We start from the raw sequence: 21,985 nt of genomic DNA on the forward strand, positions 1-21,985 counted from the left end.
GGGTTCTCAACGAAAGCATGGTAAATCCACTGCGGAAAGTTGTTTATCAATACTATCAAGAGCCTTTTGTGTCTTCCCAGTACACCATAAGGAACAGAAAAAACGATAAGACACCTTCTCCAAAGGTTTTTATGGACCGTTTTATAAATAAACTGGTTCACAGACCACTTTCCAATGTTTATCAGATTGCACACAAACCATGCAAGCATCTACATACCTTTCAACATTCGCATCCAAGCCGGCCCACCAATTATGCTGTTTCAGCAATTTTGTTTTATACCAGACACACCAGGATGTCTACAATGAGCCAAATCAATGAGTTTGTTTCTGAGGCCCAATGGTGGAACAAACAGATCATACCTAACAAGAATGTCATTTTCTATAATCAACTCACTGGCATCTGAGCATTACTCTGTAGTCCTGGATCAAGATTACTGCTGGGTGGCCACCCATTTACAACATATTGTTTAACTTTTTCCAGCTGTTCATCTTCTTTAGACAATTTATTCTAATCAGACTCTGAAATGGTGTCATTGCTTTTGTTCAGTTCATCTACCACAGCAACTACACACTCGTGCTGATTTAGGACTGTTTCCCCCTCTCATCCTTAAGTGGACACCTTGACAGTCAGCTGTGATATTTTTCCCATAAGAAATATGTTGTATCTGAAAATTAAATTTCTGTAATCTAGCAATAAGTCTTAGTAGTCTAGAAGAGCTTTACCTCACCTCACCCCATCCATCATATACAAAAACGGCTTATGATCAGTGACCAAACCAAGAGGCTTCCTCCACAAAAAGTTCTTAAATTTCTCCACTGCCCAAACACAATTCAATGCCTTTTTCTGTATTGCGCTGTAGTGCTGTTCTGCTCCTCGCACTGCTCTAGATATAAAAGAGATTACCCTTTCCCTACCATCCACCATCTGACTAAACACTGTGCCTAACCCAATAGAACTGATATCGGCATTCACATACAATTTACCATTGTGATCGAAGTTGAGAGCTGGAGCTTTGCACGATTAGTCTTTTCACCTTTTCAAAGGTCTCATCATGTGTTTTGGTCCATTTAAAGTGTACACCTTTCCTCAAAACTTGTCCCAACGGCTCCACAACAACAGCATAGCCTTGTACAAATCTCTCATAATATTCTCAATGTCCTAAAAAAGACCTTGGAGAATCGTGGTCGTATGGTTTGACTGCATTCTTCAACACACTGGCTAAGAGTTCCTTTGGACAAATACCATCACTTGAAATTTTATGCCCTAAATAATCAATTTTGTTTACTAAAAATTTTCACTTTTCCTTACTGACAGTCATGCCTCTGGTTTCCAACCTACCAAGAACAGAATCCAATAACTTGTCATGTTCCTTGCAGGTCTTGGCAAAGATGAGTATGTTATTTTGAAAAGCCTGCACCCCCTTTTAGTCCTGAAAGAACACATCAGCTTCTGAAAAATACTGGCTGCCGAGGCCTGACTGAACGGCATCTTTAAAAACCTGAACCTCACCGTGGATCAATGTAACATCTCCTAAAACAATAGGACAGTTGGTACCTGGACATAACATTACACCCAGTTTTCCTAAATCATACAATCCCACAATATCGGTTCCACTGACCACAGCATAAATTCTTAAATATTTTACACCCTTGAAATTCTAAATTCTCTTCAAAGTAGTCCAACATGCCAATTTCAAAATTTCCAAAGGCTTTTGAATTAACATCTGTTAAGTGAATCTGTCTTTTTCAAATCCCCACGCCCTCACTTCTTTTTAAAGCTAACTTCAGACACAATTGTAATCGTGGATCATGCCACTGCAATAACTTCCTACATAACCACCCAAATGTATACCTCTTCCACAGCAACTGTATTCACGTCAAAACATACATGAGGATCATACAAAGTATGAATCAAACTCTCCATATCATCACTTAGTGAGTTCATACTTATCCCAGTCTTCATACGTCTGTCCACACTCTGGAAGTGCCAAGTTGTATTGCATTTGTTGCATCTTCTTTTCGTTGCAGGACAATCAGCACTCTTAGCGAGATGCATTTTGAATCCACACCTATAACAACTGGGTCTAACCATCTTGACACACTAGACTTAACAGTTCTTTTCCCTATTTAAACTACACACACACACAAGTATTAGTGTTAACCTCCTCTGAAGTTAACACTTAGGTGACTGGATAGATCTCTCTATTCCCTTGGCTATGTCCTGTACCCCAGTCAATGTGGGGTTCTGACACACCAACAACGTTTCCTGGATTTCTTTAGAAACAATTAAAAACGAATTGATCCATTGTGCAAGTATCTACATTTGGACCAAACTCACAATTGGCTGCAAGTACTCTCAGTTCTATTACATATTCTTCCATCAATTCTGCCCCAAATGGCTTCCTTTTATAAAAACTATGCTGCTCGATTACAGATTACATTTGGTTCATAAACAACCTGTTTCTCAAGTCTTGCAACAGCCTCTTTAAATACATCCCAACTGTCCCCTTGACTTAAAGGTGCTGGTATAGGTACAATTAAAAAAAAATCTCAATTGCCGTTGTACCCAGAAAAATGAACAACAAAGCCCCCTTTCTTTCAGAAGAAAACCCTTTGCCATCAATATCAATTACATGTAGGAATAAAGGTGTTTATTCCAAGTGTCCTATTACATCCCACTGGTGAGGAATAAAGGAGCATGCCCTTTCACCACCAGCTGCGCCCTGTTAATGCCCCACGGCATTCTACATTCCAACAATACATCTTAACATGAGTGAGTCATCATCATGACATGCCTGCAATTCCATACAACAGTGTAGTTTGGGAGAAACAGCAGGATGAAGGCTCTGGGAGCTATGGATGATGAATAAAGTACATATGGCGTGACAAAACAGAGCACAGTGTTTACTTGTGGGTAAAGTAGCACACGAGGGAGAGGGCTGAAAAACATGCACTCTAACTAAGTACTTTAAAAAAGGAAAATATGATTGCTTAAATGTAAGTAGTGGAAGGGCTCGGGTCACCTAATCACCAAGCGCCGAGACACCTTTGGGTATTTGCGCGCTTTATAAGTTGTTATAACATAACATTAAAATGATGGTAAAAAGGATATGCCGCAGAGGAGGGACAAACATTAGAAGAAGAGAAGTCATCAAATATGAAACCAGCAAACGATAGTGACATAAAGCCAACCAATGGTAAGCGGTGGGTAGTCTCTAAGTCCACTGTAAGTTTTTGGTATGGTTCACAAGAGGCTTTCGCATACAGACTGCCAAAATAGCTGTATAATAGGTGAGACCTAAAAATCAAAAGCTTTCTCCTTGCTACTAAGAGAGGCAAAGTTTAGGAGCTTAGTAGATTCTTCAGATGCAGAAAGAGGTGGAGGACATTAAGAATAGGGGAGCGGTTTTTGTTTGCAGAGATGAGGAAGTAAGACGTGCTCAAGCTGTTTCCAGGAGTGGAGTATGCAAAAGCCCACTTGCAGTGTAATAAGTAGCTTTAAACAAGATGGTGCATACATTTATTGAACGTAAGTTGTTTAAAAATTCCGGAGTGAAAAAGACTTAAACGCACTATGTGGTTGAGGGGATCAGCAGTTTTTTCTTTAGAACAGAGAGGGCCAAAGTATATTTGTAAAACTAGGAGTAAGTTCTAGAGATGAAGTGACTAAACAGCATAGGATGGCAACTCCAGTTTAAAGAATATTGAGCTAGATATTAAAGGTGGAGAGAAGGGGTCAGAGGGAGTTACTTGGTCATTAGCTGAGTTGAGTATGAGGATGAATTCTGCATGAAATCTTGCAGTGAGGCTTGGTCCAGGTTGTGTGCTCGATGGGATAGCTGGATAGAAGGGTAGTAGTGGGAGTACCAATTAATTAAAAATTGAAGTGTATCCAGTTGCACAGGTTACAGGTACCGCCACTCTTTCACAAGTTTTATTTTAAGAATCAAGTAGTTATGACTTTGGCTGAGGTAAGTGGGTAGTGGACTTTGGAGAAGACGTTGCGCCTGAATCCACAATGCATTAAACGTGCTACATCCTGATGCTCCGCTGGGCCTCAGCTGTGTAGGTGGTCAAGGGTTTTAGTGGTGGCTTTAAGGCTCCAAGTCAAGATGTCTGGCCTCCTGGGCAAATCATTTAAATATGGCTGGTTACACGGTGGAGGACACCAACTCATCACTTCATGTAGTACGCTATTAATCCTTACAGTAGTTTGGTCACATAATTCGCTTTGTGTACCCAATTAATAATTTGAATTCAGGTATTATTTTTCTTATTTGGGATTTGAGAATTCAAAACTAGAGAGGCCAAATTATTCATGGTGTCTTCGGGGAAGGTGGAAGTTCTGGAGGATAGCGAGTGGAGGTAGGCCTTAATGGTGCCGCAGGGTTTAGCAATATCCTCAAGACTCTGGCTGATCCAGCAGAAATTCTAACATTCTCCTTGTATAACACAGCTATGGCTTGCGGAGAGCACAAAAGTGCTCTTCCCCCTGCTTGCTTCTGGTTTGCTGATGAGAGCGCAGGCTTTTTGGAAATGTCCTGAGATTGTGAAGTATTGGACTGCAATCTCGGCTCCTGTTGGGGTATTTTGGAAAGACCCATTGAGCCATAACCACGTATTGCTATTTTAGGACTCCTGGAGGCGCTTGAGGATGAGAGAAGGCGAGCGGGAGCTGTGGGGGAGTGGTCCCTGCTGTAGCTGGGCACCCTGATCGGCAAAAGGGACATTGCTTGGGCTTGGAACACTGCTAACCCACCCTCACTGATGGCACGGCGAGGGGCGAGGGACTGGTGTGCAAAAACGGAGGAGCCCATTTATGTGGACTGAGCCTGCCCCCTAAGCCACAAGGAATTCTGGGACAAGTGTGGGACTATTACGGGCTGGAATGATCATGATGTCATGCAATGTCGGCTTATCAATTGTACTGCACTTGACTGCTTGCACTGTAATATTCGTTGTTCTAACTTATAAAATGAATAAACACTAGTTTATGAAAAAAGTCATTGAAAACTAGCATAAAACATAAACTTCAACTATTGCTATACACAAGGGATTACCTAGAAGTTCTTAAAAAGGTTTCAACAGAGCCTGGGAAGGCTGAAATCCTACTCTGCAGTTTTCAGAGCTCTCTTGCCCTAACAGTCTCAAAACGAGCCCCCCCCCCCAACCCCGGTCATTAACAGTATAACTGTACCTCATATACTCTGATGTGGTCATCTATGGTTACTGGGTAATAAGGCTGAACAAGCTGTTAGTTGTATGATTTATTAGCTCTCTATAAATGAGCTTAAGTGAAGGCATTTCTTATTTCATTCTTTCAGCGTATAATTTGGTTAAGCTGTTGTGTTGGGTGTCTCTATTGTCCACTCCCCAGGATGGTTGACTTTCGTAAAGATGCCTGAATTTCTGAATGTAAATGTTAACCCCTATCTTTTTTTGTCTGTTTTTATCCAACAGAACGTGCAGTGCCTTTTCTGACACAGCCAAGGTTTCCTGCCCTTCAGCTGGAGAGTGGGACAGTTCTCTTTTCTGCAAATGCAATATGCCAGTGAGTTCTGGTGGTGTAGTAAAAAAAAGTGGGCTATGTCTGCTCTCGAGGATAACTGAAAAAACACTACTTCTGGCAAACCAGTTTTCTTGTATTAGAAGGCTAGAAATCCACAATGTCCCATCAGTATCTGCTAGAATAGATTGTTTTTACAAAATCGTGTTTTAACCATCTTTTGATTGCATTGGTGTGTGCTATTGTTTGTTTTTAATTTGTTTTCAGTGAGCCTTGTGAATTGTAGGGTTTTTGTGTAACTGACTTTGTATTACTGCATCGTTGAGTAGAATATAGTCAGAAATCAGAAACGGCAAACATCACAGAAAGGCTAAAATAACAATTGTTGTGTTTTCTATGTTCGCCCTAAGTGGCCAAGGGTATGCCCAGACGTGGGTCCCTTGCTCACTGTGCCACTGGAATTCAGCTAGCCTGGCTAATATGTGGTGATACCCGGAAACTAGTCCTAGGATGCTTGTTTCCGGTCCAGGGAGGATCTGGTCTGGCAGTGTGGGCTGGACTGTTCTCATGAGGAGCAGGGTCAAGACTGATTTGCATATGGCTGGGTCCAACGTGGGGTGGCATGGTGAGCAAATGAACAATGGATTAAACCCAGATGGGTGACTAGGGGTGAGTGGTTGAAAGGTTTCAGCAATCCGTCCATCATCTTGGTGTGTTTGCTATGTTTACCCTTAGTGGCCAAGGAAAGCCCAGACGTGGTGGGTCCCTTGATTGCTGTGCCACTGGATTCAAGCTAGCCTGGCTGATGAGGGGTGATACCCCGAAACCGGCAGTAGGATGCTTGTTACCAGTCCACGGAGGACCTGGCCTGGCACTTTGGGCTGGACTGGTCCCGTGAGGCACAGGGTCAAGACTGATTTGCATGTGGCCGGATCCAAACTGGGGTGGCATGGTGAGCAAAAGAACGATGGGTTCAACCCAGATCTGTGACTGGGGGTGAGTGGTTGAGAAGTTGCAGCACTCAGTCCATCATTTTGTTGTGTAAAATACCAATTCTTCCTTTTTTTCGCAGATTCTTTTTCACATCCCTTGGGGGTGACCTCAACGATTCCAGCAGCCAGTGGCTTGAATGGGAGGCAAGGGAGCTGCAGGTGAGTAGGCAGCTATTTATATTTTTTACCCTCTGTTTATAGTGTTTTTTTCTGCTTCCAATATGGCACTGCTGTTGAGTTCTCTCTGCAGTTGTAAATCGTTGGTGTGAAGTCAAGATAACATTCAACCTTTGAACTCCAGTGTCTACAAAATGATGATCTTGAATTAGGTAGTAGTGGCTCTTATAATTTACAGGGATGGAAAACATAAACAATGTTGTAATTATCAATATGAGTAAAATCAAGTTATCTGATTTGAGGCACGGGGTGTCCAATGCTTTGGCTCATATTGAAATGTCAGGCTTTGCTCTGCATAACAGTATGTGGTGAATGAAACTCTTCACCAGCTGGCAGCCCGCTGTGAAAGCAAGGGTAACCACCACTGCCCACTTTCCATAAAGTTTGCCCATGCTGCCAGAGTTTTTTTTAAATCTAAACGAGAATAGGCTGGAGAGGTTGGCATGAGCCTCCTTTCTCATTTTTTTCATCAAAAGAAACCAAGTTCCCAGAAGGTTAGAATGAGAGATAATTTACGCAAAATAGGATCTCTGCTATGTTGTTCAAGTATACGTAGCTTCATCACAATAACATGCAATATTAATCTTCTGATGACACTATTAATATCCTGCTGTATTGCTTGCTTTCTGACTAAGCCAGAAAGTGAATTGCACCAACACCATTACCAAAGAAGTGTTATTGGTGACTGGACTATTAAATTACCTTTTATAACTGTCTTATCACGGAGGGCAGAACATTTTCGATAAGCTCCATGAAATTCCACCTCCTGAAGAGGAATCTGGTGATGCTGCTGGGTGGAATGTGTTTGTTGAAGCTGACAAAATTGGCTTTACCTTTTTCTGAGGAACCGAGCATTGTTTGGGAAAGATTTAACTTTTACTCACGGAAACAAGCAGCTGGCGAAAGTATTGATCAGTATGTGCTGCTCTTAGGATTTTAAAAAAACCCATTATATTTGATTTAACATAGATCTGCAGTACATTTCTTATAAAGGAGAGATTATTTTGACAAAATCTCATCAAACAATACCATATATAGTGATGTACTGGTTACACAGCTTTGCTCTGAGCCATGGTCTATGACAGGAGGGGTACATATATGGCCTCTATATACATTCCATTTGCGCCACACCTTCCCCCATTTCTTGGGGCATCCTCTATAAATATATGTACCTTTTTCGGCCACCATGATCATGTCCATGCCCCTAAACCACTCTGTTAGGGTTAGGGCTTGCATTGCTCCCCATTTCTGAGCAATATTCTACTTATCATCATCCCCCCCATTGTGGCCCACTGTCTATCTGCGTGGTTGAGGATCGTTGGCTCCCATATGTTTAATAGGTAGCACCTGGGAGCAAGTGGAACTATGTTCTTGCTAACCTCTATGGTAGTATCCATTACTGCTGTCCAGTATGATGTGATCACGGGACACTCCCACTGAGTATGGTAAAAGGTGCCTAATTTCATTGGTGCATACAGTGAGTGTCTGAGGCTCTACCTATCTTGTGCATTGTAACTCTTGTACAGTAGGTCCTATGCAGTATTTTTAGTTCATTGAGACGCATCTTTGAGGAGACCGCTACCTCTCTAGACGATGCAACCGCGCCCTGCCAGTCTGTGTCATCCAAGTCTCCTACCTCTGCCTACCGGATATCCCAGAGTCGTGTTAGGGGGTCCGTCTGATTATTAATAATTTTTCGGTACGTAAGGGAGATCGCCTTCTTGTGTAAGCTGCTCTTAGGATTTTGGCTAGCAGCTGTAAATTTGGGAATGCTAAAGATCAATATCTTGGAGACCAAATTGTTATGAACTGTTATTCTAAGAAGGTTCAGGAAAAACTTTGTGTTGTACTAATCCAACCCTTGATGATACAGTAAAGATTTCTATAGGCATCGAGGGATCTGTAGAATCTTTAAAAGTCTTGTCTGGTGCTTCTGGGTGACTGGAAAACAGGAGTGTAAATGCATAAAAAAATTTACATGATAATCACAAATCTACATTTTACAGACTGCTGTGTGTTATAAGTGCAGTTCTGATAGTCCTATGGCAAATAATCCTAGTTGCCCAGCTATTGGAATAAAATGTAGTACATACAAAAAGGTGGGTCATTTCATGAAGGTATGCAAGAATGGTGCAACTGTTAAAGTCAATTGTGTTCCAAAGGTAGAACAACATTATACGCAGATAGAAGATAAAATGAATACCATGACCATTTTAACTGTATGTACCAATCTGAAAGATGGAAACAAATGGCTGGGTGGATGTGTACCTGGAAATTATGATGTTGCTTTAGTTGCTAGGAAGAATGATCCATATTGCAATATTAAAATAGGAAATGTTGAAATACGAGTTATGGTGAACTCCGTTTTACCTGTTATTATTATGTTATACGATGGTTCTTTCAAGCTACATTAGTGCAATCCCTTACTGATACAAGCATTTTCAATGCAATAGGTCTTGCCAATTGCGAGATTTTAAGCTATTGGCATCGTAAATGATAATGCCTTTTATTTATGTGTTTTTAAAGCAACACATATAAAAAGCTTTGTCATTTATAATGCTCAAACCTTAAGCTCTCACAAATGCAAGAGACTAATTTAATGGTGTCCGCTCCCCTTTCTTTAGAAGCTGCTCGCTGTATTCCAGTTATAGTGAGCAGCGTCTAAAGAAAGGGGCGCAGCCACCATTAAAGTGAGAGCATGTATTGGGCACTTTTGTGTAGTTTCTGCCTATTAGTTGTATTGTATGGTGAAGGATCATGAACAGAATTAGGGAATCTCAGTAATCGGAATTGGGGTACAACTCTTTATAACTGCTCGCTGAATTACCTCTTGAAGGGGTAGTATTTTTGGAATCTCTCGATCAGTAGTAGAATGGTGTAAGTCTCTCAATCAGTAGTACTGGACATAGAGGAGGCGCTTGATCACTTGTTGGGGAGGAGGGGAATCGGCGTTACTGGAACAGGCTATCCTTCACCATTATGGGAAAGCACTTTTGATCAGTAGTATTGCAAGATACTATTTCAGAAAGGATGGGTTGACAAACACCACTGTAGTACAATACAATATGAGTGATATTCCAGTGGAGTCATTAATCGGCTATTAAGAGGTCGGAGCTAGATCTGTTGTATAGCACAGAGTTTCTCCATCGGCAGTACTGAGGAAATGTTCCAGATTACCAGTATTGGAGGGTACTGGATCAGTGGTACTTAAGCACATTTTCACTGAGGTTTGTTTGGAAGCACATGATCAGCAGAACTGGCAAAAGGTTTTAATCTGTGGCATTACTCTTGTTCAGTGGTACTAGAGGCGCTCTCAAATCAGCAACACTGTTGGGTTCACTATATTCAATGGGTTTGAGAATAGCCCCAATGAGACATTTTTGGGTGACTAAATAAGCGGCATTGGGTAGGAGGTTCTCCAACAGCCATATTGAGAGGGTACTTGATCACATGTATTTAGGGGCAATTCACAATGGTTGGTATGGCGAGAGGCTCACCATATTAGGATAATGCTCTTGAACATCCATTCTGATAAGGTCTCTCTAGTAGGTGTAGTGTGAAGAAGCTACCCATCAGCGATACTGCAGAGACTTCTGATCAGTGGTATTGGTAAGCCATTGATCAACAGCAAGGGAGAAAAGGCTTGTCAGCAGTGCTATTGGGTGAGGCGTTTAATCAGTGGTACAGAAAAGAGGCTCTCCATCAATGGTACCGCTGTGAGGTTCTCGGCAAGTGGTAATTGGACAGTGGTTCATGAACCGTAATACTGGAAACATACTCTCAAACAATGGTATTGGTGCGGGTGTTCAATTCGCTGCAGTGGGGGTGTGGAGGTTTACTTTTAGGGGTATTGAGGCACACCTTTCTATGAGCACTAGGGGGCCTCTGAAAACTGTTAGTGTGGGGAGGATTTCCTGATTAAGGGCATTTGGTCAGGCCCTCTGTTAGGACAATTGAGGGTCTTGAAATCAACAGTGCTGAAATGAAAGTAGACTTGTAAAAGCATGTGGAGAGTCTCCATCAGTTATTAGACAAAGCACCCGTTCACTGATAAGCACAGTAGGCACTTGTGGTTTAATGCACAGTAGGCACTTGTGGTTTAATGCACAGTAGGCACTTGTGGTTTAATGCACAGTAGGCACTTGTGGTTTAATGCAGCAGGGCGCTCGGGCAGCATATTGGAACTGGCCGTCCGATAAACATATTAAAGAAGGTCAATGATCTTTGGTATAGGAAAAAAAATATTATTGACCAGCACTATGAGGCTCTCCATCAGGAGTACTGAGAAGGTTTTCAGCAGCGGTATTGGTGAAGTCTCTTGATAAGAGTTATTATGAAACATTTCCAGTCAGTGAGGCTATCCCACAGCTGTAATGAAGAGAAGCTCGTAATGATCAATATGGGGAAGATGATCAATGATCAGTAATAGCTGACTCTCTGTCAGCAGATTTCCTTTTGAGGAGAGTCTTTTAATCAATGGAAGTAGGGAAGGAAGCCTCTCATGCACCGGTTTATAAAGGAGACAAGAAGCAGTGCTGAAAGCTATAAGAAATAGTGGAAGGGTTTCAAGAAGCGTCACCGTTATGGTATGGCAACTGACAATGGTACGGGGACGCCCTTGATCAGTAGTATTGTGATAGGCTCTTGATCAGAGGCTTGAATCCATTTTCAATCACAATAGATGGCCCACGAACCGGAGTCCAAATGGTCACTGTGAATCACGAGTACAGAGATGACTCTTAATTAGAGGGTTGGGAGACCGCTTCTAATTAGCATTTTCTAGCCCAAACTGCCACGATTCCTGCCTGAGCCATGCATGACCAGCTACTGCAGTCACAAGTATTCTGATGTTCTGGCACTTGTAGTCGTAGTTTTCTAACGTGATAAATAAGACTACACGTTCCAGAATGCAAAGGAAAAGAAGCACTGGAGCAGCTAATCAGGTGAAAGCCTGGGAAACTTGGAAAGACTGGCTAGAACAGTTACAAGTAACCTTAAGTGCTTTCAATAAGCACTAGGCGTGGCTAAACACAATTTACCTAACAAACTGTCAACTACTTTACTTGTCCTTTCGAAATCTAAAGTTAGCACAGGTTCAGACAGAAGTGCAATGCCAGAGTCTTGAGCCTCTGTAACAGAGTTGATGGCTAATATGGGTGCTCACTCAGTGGTATGAATGAGTGCAGTAGACAGACCGCTGGCGTGCGCCAAATGTGATGTAGAACAAAGCACAGGTCCTCGGAGCCTAACCAGGCTGACAACTATCTCTGAGCACTTATCCCCGCCGTGTGGAACTCGGGGGTGAAGACGAAGCGCACACTGAAAACCAGATATGCTAAAGTGAAGGTAACTTCAAGGATCTCCACCTCTGCGGTCCCACGAGTCACCAAATCTCAGGCCAGTAGGGCCAACCGCCCTCGACCCTGGGATTTGTAGTCTCCGATGTGGAACCTAAGCACAGACCAGGTGTACATGCATATACCTAAAATTGTAAACGCAGCAGCCATCTTCCCAATGGTTCATAAACAACACAGTGTTCATGAATTAAGACAAAAAGTATAGTTTTTTTATGAACAAATTATTTGCTGTTCACCGTAGGGAAATATTTCCAGTTTCTCTTTTGTGAGTAAAACAATATTGTGTACTATGCTGTGCAGTGGTCGAAATGCTTTAAACGAGGGCCCATGTAACCTTCGGGTCGAGTTCGTTCTATATTAATCTACAAAACACCCGACCTGCAATAGCCAGATGGGAGGAGGTAAGAGAGGCCATCACATGCCGCTGTATTGTGTGATGGCCAACAAAAATGTTCTGAGTGAAATTGTAGGAAAGAGAGCTAAATACACAAAGGAGGGACTTTTACAGAAATGCACCAATAAGAAGCCAGCATTTCTGAATGCCACAGATGGTAACCAATGGCAATTGGTGGCTTTGCCAAACCCCACAGAAGAGCTCGACCTATGAAGCAGACATAAGGGCTATTGCTCATGGAGAGCCTTAGATTGAAGTAATTGGGTTTTTTGAGGATGTCTTGCTATTTTGTGGCAGGGAGTTATTTACCATAATATACGTGGCTGTAAATGGCAGGGACATCATAGGCTGGATTGATCAAGAGAGACTCGGTATTGTTTTACGACCAGGCACAAGCGTTCCAGTCATGTCACTTGAGTACAAGGAATAATGCATTGAGAAAAGTATTTCTAAATATCCCACATTTTTTTCGGATTACCTTGGGATAGTTCAGGGGTTTTCGCACAAAATAATTCTGAAACTTGATGCTATACCTGTAAAGGATAACATGAGGGAAATGTTATTGGAATTTAGGGTCCATTAGAAGTTTGTCTAATATATTAGAACACACAGCTGAGAATGTAAGTTCATGGGAAGGTAGAGAGCTATTTTATTTTGCGTCTCTTTTACAAACTTTAAAAACTAAAGTTCGAAAGCCACAATCAAGAAAGCCAATTCCTAAAATCCCTCCTGACCTTCGTTACCTAAATAAAGAAATAAATAAATTAGGCAGGGCTCAATATCTTTCCTTTATTCCTGAACGTAGGCAGAGAATTTCTCTTCTGAGAAGAAGAAGAAATAGGTTAAAGGTTAGATTAAAACGGGAGAAAGAAGATGCTCTCTGGGTTAAGCTTCATGAGGCATCTAAGAATGGGCAGGTAAAGTCTTTCTGGTCATTAATTGGAGAAGGATGTGGGGTGCGATCCAGACCCTCTCCTATATCCATTAACGAGCAGACATGGGTTGATTTTATACAACAACTATATAATAGCAATGATGAGAAGTTCTGTCCTGATAAACTGCAGGAGGATTCAACCCCATATGACCCTCCTTCTGAATTAGAAATAGTTGCAGCAATCAAAGCTTTACGCTCATCTGGTGCACTAGGCCCAGATGAAATCCCAATTTCCGTGCTAAAATCCTATAGCACGTTATGGGGAAAAATCTTATACCCAGTCTTTAAACTTTGCTTTATTAATGGCACGGTTCCACATTCTTGGAAGGGGAGTTTACTAATCCCGCTCCATAAAAAGGGGGCTAGAGACTTACCTCAAAATTATAGACAAATAGCCCTCTTAGATGCCATAGGCAAAGTTTTTTCTAAATGTTTATTGAATAGTTTAAATGATTGGGTAACGAAATCTGCAATACTCCCGTTGGAACAGACTGGATTTAGGAAACAGCATGGTACTTTGGATAATCTTACTGCTCTTCAAATCCTGGTGGAAAAATATGTTTCAGTTCGTAGAGGGGGTGTATTTGGGGCTTTCATTGACTTCTCTACGGCTTTTGATAAAGTGGATAGGCCCCTGCTGTGGAGTAAGTTAACCAAATTAGAGATACCATCTAGTTTATTAAAATTAGTTATCGCACTACATACAGATACTTGGTGCAGAGTTTTAATGGGTGGCGAGCGAGGACTGTCTAGGGTTATACCCACAGATAATGGTCTGAAACAGGGCTGTCTATTGGCTCCCCTGTTATTCTCCCTATATATCGCCGACCTCCCCAAAGCTATTTTATCAACCAGTAATGGTATTGCTCCACTTTTGGGGAGAGCTCCAATAGCGTGCTTAATGTACGCAGATGACATCTTAATCTTGGACCTCACCCCAAAAGGTTTGAATAACCGCTTACAAGCCCTGTCCTCCTACGCTAAGGCTCACTTTTTAAAAATCAATATCTCAAAGAGTAAAATAATGTGCTTTCAGAGAAAGAGAAATTCCAAATATGAAAATTACTACTGGTCCATTGGGGGTGAAAGATTGGAAGTAGTGAAATCTTATCCCTTCCTTGGTAAGATTGTCATGAACAATCTTAGTGAAAAAGCCCACACGGAGAATAACAACAGAAAAGCCCTTGTTCAAGGGAAGAGTCTTATTTCCCTCTACAAAGCGACTGGCAGAAGGCATTTTTCCATATTGCTCGAGGTTTTCCGAGCAAAAATCCCTGCATCCCTAATCTATGGATTAGAAATAGTGGACATGGCATGCTGGAATTTTTTAGATTCTACTGAAGGAAAAATATTACGCAATTTAACCTCTGTCAGTACCGCAAATTCTACCTCCTCTTTAAGACGAGAATTTGGATTGCGCAGCTCTCGGGCTCAGGCATCTGCAAGTGTGGTGCGTTGGGTCTATAACATTGCAAGAGGAATGCCTGGCACATTGAGATACCTAATAAAAAATGAGTTGTTGGGTTCCTTTAACGCTCATTCCTCCATTGTGAGGAATTTCCGACAGGCTGTTGCGCTACTACAGCTAGACGAACAAAGTCTTTTCACATTATCTGACACCCAACTGAAGTTATCTTTAAAATCTGCCTCTTGGGAGCTGAGCTTTAGAGTTGATAGTGGGACCAGTAAAGCGGTGAGTGGAATGTTCCCTATTGGTAAATTTTGTAAAATAAAAACTCCCCAGCCATACATATGCTGGAATCTTCCTCATGGAATTAGGCGATTTATGCTGCTGTTAAGGTATAATTTGCTCCCGTTAAATTGCCTTCTGTCCAAATGGTATGGTAGTTCAGATATCTGTAATCATTGTAACCTTAATACCCAGGATATGTACCATGTTGTTTTCGTTTGTCCGGCCCTTATGGCATTTAGACGTAAATGGCTAAGACCTATGTGCCTCCAACTGGGCATTCGTACTGCTTATGATTTCATTGAAGCAATGCTTAATCCCCCCCGATGAAATGTTTTGTTTTAAATTATTTTATTTCTTTAAATGCTTTTTAACATTATATTGATTACTTAATACTATGTATATTTTCTTTGCATTTTTTATGGAATTTTGTTGTATGACTTTATGAATTCTTATGTGGATCTCTTTTGAGTTCCGTTATCATAATAAATAAATTTGAAATTTGATAACATGAGGGATGTTTCCTTATCAGTAAAGGCTTATTTAAGGAAACATCTTGATCAGTTGTGCAACGATAAGATCATTAAATCTGTCAATACTACTGAGTGGATTATTGTGATCGTTCTAGCAAAAAAAAAGAATGAGCAGATACATCTGTGTGCTGGTCTACGTTCTCTAAATATGAATATCCTGGTGAATTGCCACCCATTGCCAACAATTAATGATCTGCTATCCACTTTAGAGGAGTCAAATTTTTCAGTAACATTGACCTCAAGGCAGTCTACCACCAGGTACCCCTTACAGCAGAGCAGCAGACCCGTACTTCATTTATTACACCATTCGGGGCCTACAAATATTTACGCTAGCCGTTTGTTTTAACACTAGCAGTAAGCGTGTTCCAAAAGCTAATGTTTACTCTCTTCAAGGACGTACCTGGTGTATTAGCTTTCCAGGATGATATTCTTTCTTTGCCAAAATGGTCCGTGAACATAATTGTATTTTAAACAAAGTACTTCACATTTTAAGCAAACATTATATGACTGTGTCTAAAGACAAATGCAAATATGTCAACAACAGCGTTGAGTATCTTGGCCACTACATAACTGCTGATGGAGTTAAACCCAAGGAAGACCTGGTGAAGGTGGTGAGGGTTGTATCTCCTCTTATTGGTAAAGAGGAGCTAATATCATTTTTAGGATTAAGTGATTATTAGTCTATGCTCGTTAGGGGTTATGCCACACTTATTGGGCCGCTTAAAAGGATGCTTAGAGATCATGTGGGGATCTGTAGAACAAAAAGCATTTAAAGAGATCAAAGAAATATTCACCGGGGTTCCTGCAGTGAAATCATATATAAGCGGTCAGCAGTGCGTACTAACACTTGATGCAAGTGCGGTGGGCTCGGGTACTGTTTTATGCCAGTGTGTTGACAATATGGAAGAAACTATTGCCTTTGCCTCTAGAGTTTTGTGTGAAGTAGAGAGACAATATAGTACCATTAAAAGAGAGGCACTTGCCTGTGCAAGGGCAATTGAGAAATTTAGAACCTGTGTGTGGGGTACACCATTTACACTATGCACAGATCATTGACCCTTAATGTATCTGTTAGGAGATAGAGGTACATTTTCAGCATCTTGAAAGCTGATTAGGTTTTTGTCTATGCTGCAGGAGTATAATTTCCTGGTTAGATACATTCCTTGGAGTACTAATGCTAGAGCGGACTGTTTATCTTGTCCTCCGGTTCAGGAGAATGATGGGTCACTTTGGTGAAAGCTGTTCGGTAAGGAATGTGTGGTGGCTAGCTTAGATGTTGTAGATAGCTGTCTGGGCATAATTTCAGAACCAGAGTGGACCACTACATGTCAGGAAGATTAAATATTAAATAAAGTTAAGCAATTTGTGCAACAAGGATGGGCCCATGTTAAGCATTTAAAAGGAGATTTATATTGCTTTAGTCAGCCATCTGACCAATTTATGGTGGAGACAGACATATTACTACACACTGGATATTTTTTGGTACCTTAATGTTTGGGATTAAGTTATTTATTTAGCGCATAGAGGACACTTGGGATCTACAGCAACGAAGAAAACTCTGAGGTCTTGTTTTTGGTGGCCATACATGATCAAAGATGTGGACAGTTTTGTGGACACATGTGAAGAGTGTATTATGTCAGATAAGCATTGAAAATTAAAAGATAGCCCGCTCATTCCCACCCCTTTGTCTCAAACCTCATGGTCTAAATTAGCACTTGATTTCACTGGACATATCTAAAAGTGTTAAAGTGTTCATAGACAGTGACCTAACAATGGCCACCACAGCTCCTGCGGTGTGGGGGGGCCGAGCGGTGGGGGCTCCCTCCGGCGCAGGGGGGGCCGAGCGGTGGGGGCTCCCTCCGGCACAGAAAGACCCCTGGCATGAGAGCTTCAGACTGAATTGGGAGTGTGGGGGGTGCCCTGCATGTATTTTGCAGGGGGGGCCTTCAGGTTTGGTTACGTCACTACTCATAGACTAATTTTCAGAGTGGATTTACTATGATTTTGTGGCTGAAACTACTACTTTTGTTGTTCAATTCTTGGAAAAGATTTTCACTTTAGACGGTTATCCTGGGGAACTTGCTACAAATAACAGGGTCCAATTGATTTCAGAAAAGATGGAATTATTCTTTAAAAGAAGTGGCATTAAACATTTCAATATTGCATTGTTCTCATCACAAGCTAATGGTGCTGTTGAGAGGGCCAACCGCTTGCTCAAGGAGGGTGTCCAGACTCCACTATATTGTGGTAAAAATGTAGTGGAGTTTGTTCAAAGAAAAGTCTGGAAAATTTGCAGTAAGAGACAATGGAGTAAAGTGGGATGGATAGGAGGAGAGACCTTTCGTCCGAGTTAAGCTGCTTCAGTAACCAAAAGTGTCAGCATAGAGTAAGATAATATGTTACTAGGCGTCCTGTGGTGTGGGTGAAGTCAAATCATTTTTCTTTTGGTATGGCAAATAGTGTTCTCTCTAGTTGCAGCCAAGAGGTCTGTTTCTGTGGTTGCATTCACTTAATCAGTAGACTGATTTGGGCAGCTCAAATATCGCACAGTATATTGGGTAATCCTAGACCTCCTTTTCTTTGGCTCTTATACAGAATAGTCCTCGCCAATGAGGGGGACTTGGTCCTGCAAATAAAATGTAAAAGCAGAGTTTGCAAATCTGTGAAGAAATGTTTTTAGATGTCTAGCAAAAGTGTATACCCACATGTGGAAGGAAGTTAATTTTTATGCTAATAATCATAGCACTCCAGGATAGATCCAGTTTCACCAACCTATGTAGATCTTTGTAAAGTATATCTAACTAAGGGAGCAAGTTGCAGTCATAGAAGGTGGTACTTTGAGGTTTAACCATATTTGCAGATAGTGTAGAGGTCCTGTTTGTTTGAGGACAGCTTGCTGGTTGGAGACATAGTCTCACCTCTTATGTTGGGCTGGCTACTCCCATCCAAGCTGATTTATTATAATTTATAGAAAAGCTCAGTATTGTGGCAAAGGTCTTGAGTACTAGTTTGAGTGCAGCAATGGATTCATCTGGTTTGGTGAGAAAGCACAGGATGTTATTGGTAAAAAGCATGACTTGGAAACTCTGGACCCCCCACTCCAACACCATGGATAAGCGGGTTGTCGAATACCAGTGGGGACAGGGGACAGCCATCTTGTCACTCATGTCAGTTTAAAGTACTGCAAATGTTCCCCTTTGAACTTTTCCAGGCTTTTGGAATAACCTATTTAGCCATGATACGGGAGGTCATGGTGGGTTCAATGGAGATGTTGAAAGAACTTTATGTAACTCGATTCCATTCTATCATATGCCGTCTCCACATTTAGTGAGAGAAGGACCATTAGGGTTTTTTGTTTAATAGCCAGGTTGATTAGGGCTACCAGTAGCTGTCTGATATTGTGGGCGTGCCTGCCAGAGATAAACCCAGTTTGGGAGTGAGGGATTCAGATTGGCCATATCATGTTTATTTAGAGACCTAAGGCTTTTGTAAAGATTTTAATGTTGTTATTTAAGAGAACTTTTGGACAGTGGGATCTGCAACTAAGGTGGTCGTTCCGAGGTTTCAAGAAGACTGTTATTATGGCATCTAACATGGTGTTGGTGATCTGTCAGGTTTCATCTATATAGTTGAACAGATTGGCTAGCGATCCAACCAGGTGAGTTTGGATTGCCTTGTATAATGGCATGGAAAAACCATTGTGTCTCGGAGCTTTAGTTGGTGGCATACTCTTGATTGCAAGGCCTCTTCTTTCGGTGTTAAAAGAACCTCAAATTCTTGAATGAGCTTGGGATCTAACACCGGGGGGAGGGGGCAAAAAGACAAGAAATAATGGTCTTGCTCGTCTAAAAATCTGAAAACTGCTGTTTGATTTCAGAGGTTTTGGTTGCTATCATCTGGGTTGTCTGGAGCTTTTGGATAAAATTACTGGATTGTTGAGCCTGCAGTTTAAAAGCCCGAATGCAATCTGCCTTGTCTCCTTTTTCATAGTATCTTGACCTATGAATTCATTTTTGGGTGGTCTTCTTTCAACGAGTTGCACTAGTTCATCTCTTGCTTTTATAAGAGATCTAAGAGTGCGAGCAGAGCAGTCAGTTTTAGGCTGCAGTTCCATTGTTACAGTTGATTTAGGTTTTTTGGGGGAGATTTTTTAAAAGTAAGTCTTGGCTGGCCTCTGAAAAGTTGTTGTATGTGAAATAGGTTCCCATCTCAAGGCTGCTGTACACATGTCCCTAAGTATGGAAAGGAATACATCTCCTGTATCATTCTCTTGGAAATAATGAAATGTATGACTAATCATTGTTAGGATGTGTTAGACCTGGCACCATTGGCGTGGGTCTCCTTTCCATGTTTTGCTGTTGTCTTCTCTGTTTTTGCTGGTATTAGATGCTCTGGGCGCTGTGCCACTGCTATTCAGTGCCACCGCGTGAATGCTCCCTGTGTAAATATGACTGTGAATTGGTATATCCCTGATTGGCTTATTTGGTTTACCTGTTAGTCCCTAGTAGTGTGGCCTGTGTGTGCCCAGGGCTGGTAACCCAAATGCTGCTGGTGGGCCTGCAGCGCTGGTTAGTGCCACCCACAGAAGCAGCTTGGAAAGTGTACCTCAGACCTGCCACTGCAGTGTCTGTGTGCAGTCCAGAACTGCCATCTTGGCTGTGAAGTACCCACACTTCCCAGCCCCTGAACCTTCCCTTGGCATTATATCAGTCACCCTTATGGTAGGCTGCATTGTATGTGTAAGATAGGACATGGCTTGGTATGTGTAGCATATCATGGTAGTGAATTACACCCCATTTCGTTTTTCACTACTGCAAGGCTACCTGTTCTCCATAGGCTAGAATGGGCAGTTTGAATATTTCATCTTATAGTCCTAACTGACTCCGGGAACATGGTAGAAATTCGAGTTTAGTATGCCTGAACTCAGAATGATAAAATACATATTTTAGCGAAGTTGGTTTTAATATTCTGTGTTTGAAAACACCACTTTTAGAAAGTAGGTATTTTCTTGCCTAAGCCTTCCAGTGTGCTCTGCTGTTATGTGTATTGGTCGTCTGGGTTTAGAGGGGCAAGGCAGGCTGAGTCAGACCTGGGTTGAATAGAGAGATCTGCATTGAGTACTGGGGAGGGGTAGCTCCTTGACCTGAATAGGGCTGTGCCTGGCAAGGTGAATGCTGGCTCAACCTCCTACTGTGCGTCTGATGGCAGACCCCCTCTTTCTGAAAGGAAGGATGCAGCCTGGTAAACAAAGTGCTACAGGCCTGAGCAGAACTGGTTTTGGCTGGGTTCCGTGACCAGTGACTTTTTAGAACAAAGATGTTTTGGGTATAAATATCTGTGCCCAGACCCCTGATATTTGTATTGCTCCTGATGTCAAGAAGAACCTCTGTCTGTTTCACTGAAGGAATCTGCAGGAGAGGACTGTCCTTGTGCTTGTGTGCTATTTCTTGTATTGGCCTGCAGTAGTTCCCCCTGGACTTGGAAGAAGAAAGGAAAAGGACTTTGAGAGAACTTTTATTTTGCTAAAGCAATCACCCAAGGGCTAGAATAGAGCTAGCCTCCTGCTGGAGACATCACCGGCACATCCAACTCCCCCCACCAACCTCCTAATTCCTCCCAGCGAAGATTTCTATCTGAAGGTGAGGCCCCGGTAAGTTCCAGGGCCTCTAGTTCTACTCCAGGGAAGAGAGTACTGAAATCGTTGCTAACGCCCGTTTGCGAGCTGCCGCAGCTGAAGAGCGTAAGAAAAATCACTGCGCTGCTGCCGCCGAACGCTCGCAAACCAAGAATCATCGCATTGCACGCTTGCGAGCCCCAAAGTGCTTGCTAACACCCAAAGGTCATCACATCGTACGTTTGCGGGCTGTCGAGTGCTCGCTAACCCCGGATCATCGCATTGAGATCGTTGCATCATGACATCGCAGTGCGGGCGCCGTGCGTCTGCCATTTTCATCACATCGCACCCGGATCGTCGCTCCCTCGTGGGGTACCATTTCTGCACATCGCAACAGGGTCGCACATGCTACAGGTCCAGCGCATTATCCCCCCTTGTGGCAAGGATTCAACACATTGCTGGCCTAGCGTGAAGAAGTTTGTCACTGTGTCCCGCACGCATCCGCAGACCGGCGCATCATCCTCCCTTGCGGCAAGGATTCAACACATCGCCGGCCTGGCGTGAGGAAAATCATCCCTACAGCGCGTTTGCAACATTTTGTTGGTTTTGCTACAAAATCCAGGTACTTTGTAAGTAAGAGGGTCGCAGAGACCACTGCCTTGAACTGAACTCCTATTTGCACACACTGAACTATTTTTACAGCATTTCAAGAATAACCCTATTTTAACGTTATTGGTCTTGTGTTAAGCCTATATATATATATATATATATATATATATATATATATA

The 21,985-nt window shown here is 42.1% G+C and overlaps 1 protein-coding gene across 2 annotated transcripts in view; it reads left to right on the top strand.

Annotated features, from left to right (window-relative positions):
- MARS1 (methionyl-tRNA synthetase 1) overlaps window positions 1-21,985 on the top strand; it is a 231,318-nt gene that overhangs the window by 9,655 nt on the left and 199,678 nt on the right. For both annotated transcript variants that reach the window (XM_086966633.1, XM_086966626.1), the window contains exons 2-3: window positions 5,461-5,551; window positions 6,579-6,657. In XM_086966633.1, coding sequence (XP_086822759.1) covers window positions 5,461-5,551; window positions 6,579-6,657 — 170 coding nt within the window. The remainder of the gene's footprint in view (window positions 1-5,460; window positions 5,552-6,578; window positions 6,658-21,985) is intronic.

Source organism: Lissotriton vulgaris, chromosome 1_1, assembly GCF_964263255.1.
Source record: "Lissotriton vulgaris chromosome 1_1, aLisVul1.2, whole genome shotgun sequence".
In the NCBI taxonomy this organism is placed as follows: Eukaryota; Metazoa; Chordata; class Amphibia; order Caudata; family Salamandridae; genus Lissotriton; species Lissotriton vulgaris.